The sequence below is a fragment of the Lycium barbarum genome, chromosome 6, assembly GCF_019175385.1.
Source record: "Lycium barbarum isolate Lr01 chromosome 6, ASM1917538v2, whole genome shotgun sequence".
NCBI lineage: Eukaryota > Viridiplantae > Streptophyta > Magnoliopsida > Solanales > Solanaceae > Lycium > Lycium barbarum.
Window position 1 is genome coordinate 4,014,555 of NC_083342.1, and position 6,807 is coordinate 4,021,361.

General features: G+C 37.2%; 1 protein-coding gene across 2 annotated transcripts; it reads left to right on the forward strand.

The window, feature by feature from the left end:
• The first annotated feature begins 427 nt into the window (after window positions 1-427).
• On the forward strand, window positions 428-6,489 carry LOC132600523 (pentatricopeptide repeat-containing protein At2g15820, chloroplastic). 2 transcript variants are annotated; one of them, XM_060313745.1, is made up of 2 exons: window positions 428-945; window positions 3,892-6,489. In XM_060313745.1, exons 1-2 carry the CDS (start codon window positions 445-447, stop codon window positions 5,713-5,715), a joined length of 2,325 nt encoding a protein of 774 aa, XP_060169728.1. In that variant the 5' UTR covers window positions 428-444; the 3' UTR covers window positions 5,716-6,489. The 2 variants fall into 2 exon arrangements, with proteins under 2 accessions (XP_060169728.1, XP_060169729.1); XM_060313746.1 differs by lacking the exon at window positions 428-945 and adding an exon at window positions 952-1,629.
• Window positions 6,490-6,807: the final 318 nt, after the last annotated feature.

Genomic DNA, 6,807 nt, shown 5'->3' on the forward strand with positions numbered 1-6,807 from the left:
AAGAGTGATACAGGTGTGTTTTCGACTATTAGTATCACTTAGCAATTAAAAGTGATAACTAATGTCGAAATTAATTATATCTCAATCAAATGTGAATAAATTGTGCAGTCTACTATCGCTTGGTCATCTCAACAATTCCGACAAGCAAGACTACCTAGAGCCTGTTTGGATTGGCTTATAAGTTATTTTCAGTTTTTTTGAATGTTTGACTGACCAGCTTAAAGTCATTTTGTGCATAAAATAAGCCTAGAAAAATAATTGAGCCCGTTTGACTTAGCTTATCTAAAGCAGCTTATAAGTTAAAAAATAGCTTATAAGTCACAAAAAATAAGTTAACCTACCCAACTTACTTTTTTTTTTTTTTTGCTTATAAGCCGTTTCCAGCAACTAGCTTATAAGCTGCTTATAATAAGCCGATCCAAACAGGCTCTTAGTGTGTTGTTCATGTCCATGTCTCTGTTTGATACTTCCCTTATCCAAGTACCCATGCCTACTGCCCTCACTCACCTCCGCCCTCTCATATCCTCATCATCACCCTTTTTCCTTCCCTCAAAACCCCTTCAATTATCTCCCTCTATATCCATCTACACCCCTTTTTGTTCATCTTCCACTTTAGTGCACCAACAAATTCTTTCCAATTCCCAAGAACCCCAACTCGATGACAACAAATGTGACCCCCAAAGTTTCAGTTTTGACGATTCTTGTTTTGATTCTTTGGAGTTGAAGAAGTTTGAAACCCCATGTGTTGAGGTGGGTGAATTAGAGGATATTCCTGATCAATGGCGGAGATCAAGATTAGCTTGGCTTTGTAAAGAACTCCCTGCACATAAGACACCTACTATGGTTAGGATTCTTAATGCACAGAGGAAGTGGTTTAGACAACAAGATGGGACTTATATTGCTGTTCATTGTATGCGTATTCGCGAAAATGATGCTTCTTTTAGGGTAATAATAATGTTGTGTTCATTTCCTTTAGTTTAGAAAAAAAGTTGCTATCTTTTGTGTTTTTGGTTACGTTGGTAAATTCTTTTTCTCTGTGCTTGTTTGATTTTGTTGATAAGATACAGTGTTTGTTGTTAAGATGTTGCAGTTTGTATTTGAATTGGATCTTAGTGAACTTGATAACAACCCCTTCAATTATCTCCTTCCATATCCCTTTAGAACGCCTTTTCCTCATCTTCCACTTTACCCAACAACTTCTACTCAATTACCAAGAAACCCAACTCAACAACAACAACAACATACCCAGTGTAGTTCCACAAGTGGGGTCTAGGAATGGTAGGGTGTACGCAGACCTTACCCCTAACTTCACAGATATAGAGGCCAAAGAAACACAACTCGATGTCTGACAAATGTGACCCCCAAAGTTTCAATTTTGACGATTCTTGTTTTGATACTACGAAATTGAAGAAGTTCGAAATCCCGGCTATTGAGGTTAGTGAAATAGAGGACATTCCTGACCAGTGGCGTAGATCAAGATTCGCTTGGCTTTGTAAAGAACTTCCTGCACATAAGAGACCTATTATAGTTAGGATTCTTAATGCACAGAGGAAGTGGTTTAGACAACATGATGGGACTTATGTTGCTGTTCACTGTATGCGTATTCGCGAAAATGAAGCTGATTTCAGGGTAATAATCTGTTCGTTTCCTTTAATTTCAGTCAATTCTTTAGGAGTATTATAGAAAAAGTTGATGTCTTTTTGTGTTTTTTGGTTATGTTGGTTAAAGTATTTGGATTGATCATTAGTGGCTTCACTCATCACATGCTTATATGGAAGCAAATTGTGTTTTTTCTGTGCTTGTTTGATTTTCTTGATAAGATACAGTGTTTGTTGTTAGGATGTTGCAATTTGTATTCAAATTGGATCTTAGTGAACTTGATAATAACCCCTTTCATTATCTCCTTCTATATCACTGTACAGCCCCTTTTCTTCATCTTCCACTTTACCCAATTCCAAAGAAACCCAACTCGATATCGACAAATGGGACCCCCAAAGTTTCAATTTTGACAACTCTTTGTTTGATTCTTTGGAATTGAAGAAGTTTGAAACCCCATGTATTGAGGTTGGGGAATTAGAAGACATTCTTGACCAATGGCGTAGGCCAAGATTAGCTCGGCTTTGTAAAGAACTTTCTGCACATAAGACACCCACTATGGTTAGGATTCTTAATGCACGGAAGAAGTGGCTAAGGCAACAAGATGGGACTTACATTGATGTTCATTGTTGCGTATTCGCGAAAATGAAGCTGCATTTAGGGTAATCTGTTCATTTCCTTTAGTTTAAGGAAGAATCAACCTAAATAGCCACTCACCCAAACGCTTAAACTAATAATAGCCGGAGAATGTATAATGATATGTGTAGTTTATGTATAATATGTGTATGACCGTGTATAACAAGTGTATAATTTATGTATATCGGCTAGAAAAAGTAAACAGTGAATCCAGCCGGTTATTTGTGTAAATAGCCCTTTAAAAGTTGTTATCTTTTGTGTTTTTGGTTACGTTGGTAAAAGTATTTGAGTTGATCATTAGTTGCTTCACTTATCACTAGCTATTATGTGGAAGAATTTGTGGAGAAAGTTGTTATTGCGAATTTCCTTTCTCTGTGCTTGTTTGATTCTTTTGACAAGATAGTGCTTGCTAAGATGTCGCAGTTTTGTATTCAAATTGGATCTTAGTGAACTTGATACAACCCCTTTCGTTATCTCCTTCCATATCCCTCTATAACTCCTTTTCTTCATCTCCCACCTCACCCCAACAACTTCTTTCCGATACTGAAGATACCCAAGTCGATGACGACAAATGGGACCCACTCTCCGCAACTGGGTTACCTGAAAGTTTCAATTTTGACAACTCTTTTTTTTTTTTTTAATCTACGGAGTTGAAGAAATTTTGAAACCCCGGCTATTAGGTTAGTGATCTAGAGGACATTTCCGACCAATGGCGTAGATCAAGATTAACTTGGCTTTGTAAAAAACTTCCCGCCCATAAGACACCCACTATGGTTCGGATTCTTACTGCACAGTGGAAATTGCTTAGGCAAGAAGATGGGACTTATATTGCTGTTCACTGGATGTGTGTTCTTGAAAATGAAGCTGCTTTTAGGGTATTGTGTTCATTTCTTTTAGTTTAAAAAAGTTGCTATTTTTTGTGTTTTTGGTTACGTTGGTTAAAGTATTTGTGTTGATCATTAGTAATTAACTTACCACTAGCTATTATGTGGAAGAAAATTGTGGCGATAATTGTTATTGCAATTTTGTACTCTCAGTGCTTGTTAAGATGTTGCGGTTTGTTTTCAAATTTCAAATGGAATCTTAGTGAAAGTGATAACTGGCTGTTTTGACGGTTCAAAGGCTTCATATTAATATATCATTTCAATTTTCGAGACGATCTCTTTAATATAGTATGGCAAAGTTGAACACTTCTTATCTATGTGTATATCCTATCTATTGGTGGTTGGCTACTTATAGATAAAAGTAATTCACGAATGTATAAAATATATGCAAAGTTGTGATTTGCACGGTTGTTTTGGTTGTACATTAAGTATTATACTCGCCAATCTTCTCAATGTTTAGTTTTTCATCCCTTTTTCACTTTAAATCTGATGTAGCAGTGCCAAGAAAATTACTCCCTTGGTTTGCAATTAACGGTGCCGAGTTTTGCATTTGGAATGATTGAGGAAGAGTAGCTATCAGCAATTTGCTTTTTTCATCAATTTGAAATCTAAAAGCTTTTACATTTAATTACCTCCACTTCGAGAAACTGCTTGTTTTTCCATTTGTCATATAACTAACACCGAGGGGATGTAATTACTCATTATTATGTATTTAAAATAATAGGGGCTAAGCTCTAAATTACAAAGATCTAAAAGTTTCTGTTGCAAATAACAGGTTTACAAATGGATGATGCAGCAACATTGGTTTCGATTTGATTTTGCTCTAGCTACGAAGCTAGCAGATTACTTAGGTAAGGAACGAAAGCACTTGAAGTGCCGGGAGATTTTTGATGACATAATTAATCAGGGACGAGTGCCTTGTGAATCTACATTCCATATTCTCATTGTTGCCTATCTTAGTTCACCTGGACCATTAGTGTTAGATGAAGCATGTAGCATCTACAATCGCATGGTGCATTTGGGAGGTTATAGGCCTCGACTTAACTTACACAATTCTCTTTTTAAAGCTCTTTTGGGGAAGAGAGAAGGCTCGAGTAAACACTTTCTGAAACAGGCTGAATTTATATATCAGAACTTGACTTCCTCTGGATTGGAAATACACAAAGATATTTTCGGTGGTCTTATATGGCTTCACAGTTATCAAGATGTGGTGGATATGGAAAGAATTGATGTGCTAAGAGCAGAGATGCGATCAAGAGGAATTAAAGAGAGCAAAGAGGTACTCGTGTCAGTTTTAAGAGCTTGCTCAAAGGACGGGAACGTGGAGGAAGCAGAAAAAACTTGGTCAAGACTCGTCAGTCCTCCTTCTCAAGCTTTTGTTTATCGAATGGAAGTCTACGCAAAGATCGGAAAACCTACAAAATCATTTGAAGTATTCAGGAGGATGCAGGAACAACTGGGGTCCACCTCCGTTGCAGCATACCATAAAATAATAGAAGTGTTGTCTAAATATCAAAAACTAGACCTTGCAGATTCTATCATGTCCGAGTTCATAAACAGTGATACGAAACAGCTGATCCCATCATTCATCGATTTGATGGGGATGTACTCCATTGCAGATTTACACGAGAAACTAGAATCTACCTTTCTCCAGTACCGTGAAGTCTGCCCTCCGAATTTAACGATTTTTAACATTTATTTGGATTCGTTGGTGCATACTGGCAATCTAAAACCAGCTGAAGAAATCTTCAAAGAAATGCGCAGTGACGTGGCGATTGGTGTTAATTCTCGTTCTTGCAACAGTATTTTGAGAGGCTATCTGACCTCTGGAGAGTATGTGAAGGCAGAAAAGATATACAATTTGATGCGCCAAAAGAAATACGAGATCGAGATTGAATCTTCGTTGATGGAAAGACTTGACTATTTTCTAAGCTTGCGGGAGAAAGTAGTTGAAGAACCTATTAGGCCGAAGCTCACACCAGAACAACGAGAAGTTTTGACGGCATTGCTTCTCGGGGGTTTGCAAATTATTAGATCAGATGGAAAGAAGAGATTGCATGCAATACATTTTGAGTTTAATGAAGAGCTGAAAGTCCATTCCATTTTGAAGGGACACATACATGCTACGTTTCACGAATGGTTAGGCTCTCATGATGACGTTCCTAGTTCTTTTACTACCATTTCACATTCTTATTTTACTTTCTATGCTGATCAGTTTTGGCCCGATGGACGTCCTTGTATACCAAAACTTATACATAGATGGTTGTCGCCTCGTGTTCTTGCTTATTGGTATATGTACGGTGGTTACCGGACATCATCTGGTGATATTCTATTGAAAGTAAAGGGAAGTCCAGAGGGTGTTGTGAGTATTGTTAAAGCACTGAAAGTCAAATCTTTAGATTGTCGAGTAAAAAAGAGGGGGAGAGTCTTTTGGATAGGTTTTCTGGGGGACAATGCTACATTCTTTTGGAAGATGGTAGAGCCCTTTATTCTTGATGAATTAAAGGAACTCCTTAAAGCAGGTGGAAACTTAGATGGATCCCTGGGGCTGGAGTTTGACAAGAAGAATTCAGATTATAGTGATGCTGACACGTTGTAGAGCCTCATCTGATTAATGTATTGTTATCTATGCCTTTTATTGCAAGGTGTAATAGGTTATTTAGATTAAAAATGTTGCTGCAAAAGTTTGTGGCTGATAAGGTGCCCAAGTGCCTCATCACTATCTTTTGTGATGTGTCTAGTGGTGGGTGAAAAGTGAAAACCATGTATGCTTGACTCTTAAGACAATCTACAAAGTAGAGAGATACTGCTTGTCAATTGATGCTACATGTGCTGAATAGAGGCGGAACCAGTTTACCATCTTTTCCTACATTGCTTTGGATCTAATGATTTACACGGATGTGGCAGATGTTCCTTAATTTTTTGGGATTGAAGTGGACTATGGCAAGAACAGCTGCTGATTTTCTTTCATGCTCGAATGGAAAAGGGCTATCCAAGAACCTGAAGAAGACTTGGGATACCATGCCTGCCCGCAGATGATGGTGTATTTAGAAAGAGAGAAATTGATGATGTTTTGAAGGGCAAGAAAGCTCTAATTTGAAAGTTAGGTTTGATTGCATTATGTTTTTAACTTTTTGTGTAAATTGGAATTGGTTAGTGGTGCTGGATCTTTGTTACAGCTTATAGAAGCTCTTGTATAGACAGTGGGGGCATTCCTTTCTTTTGTTGTTTTTCTCTTTTTCTTTGTTTATGTAATGACAGCACTTTCTTTGTGCTGGTCTTTTTGACATCAACAATGCTTACCTATTGAATTGATGTACATTTCCATAGTAAAGAAAGATATGAGAAGTTCAATGAACTTTTTGTCCATTAATTTACATCTTATTTGCATGATGTGAACTTCAGAATTTCTGTATTTCCTGTGGCATTTCATAATCTGTACTCGATCGATTCTGTGAATCTCAGATCTTGTTTCATGCTATAAATTTTGTGCAATTGATGCACATTCTCATTGTAAGTGAAGGTATGAGGATTTTAATGAACTTATCATCCATTTACTGAATTAGCACTTAGCAATCCTTTTTGATGATTAAGTCAGTTCACTGAACTTTAACCTTAGAGTCTTTCCAAGTAAATGCAGATTCATATTCTTGCTAAGCGATGTCTACACTTTGATAACTAGCTTCAGATA

What these genes read in the sequence shown, in the direction of transcription:
- LOC132600523 (XM_060313745.1), top strand. Translation starts at nt 445, where the DNA reads ATGTCCATGTCTCTGTTTGATACTTCCCTTATCCAAGTACCCATGCCT. An exon ending in AAAATGATGCTTCTTTTAGG is followed by an intron (nt 946 to 3,891) that starts GTAATAATAATG and finishes TGCAAATAACAG; the next exon opens with GTTTACAAATGGATGATGCA.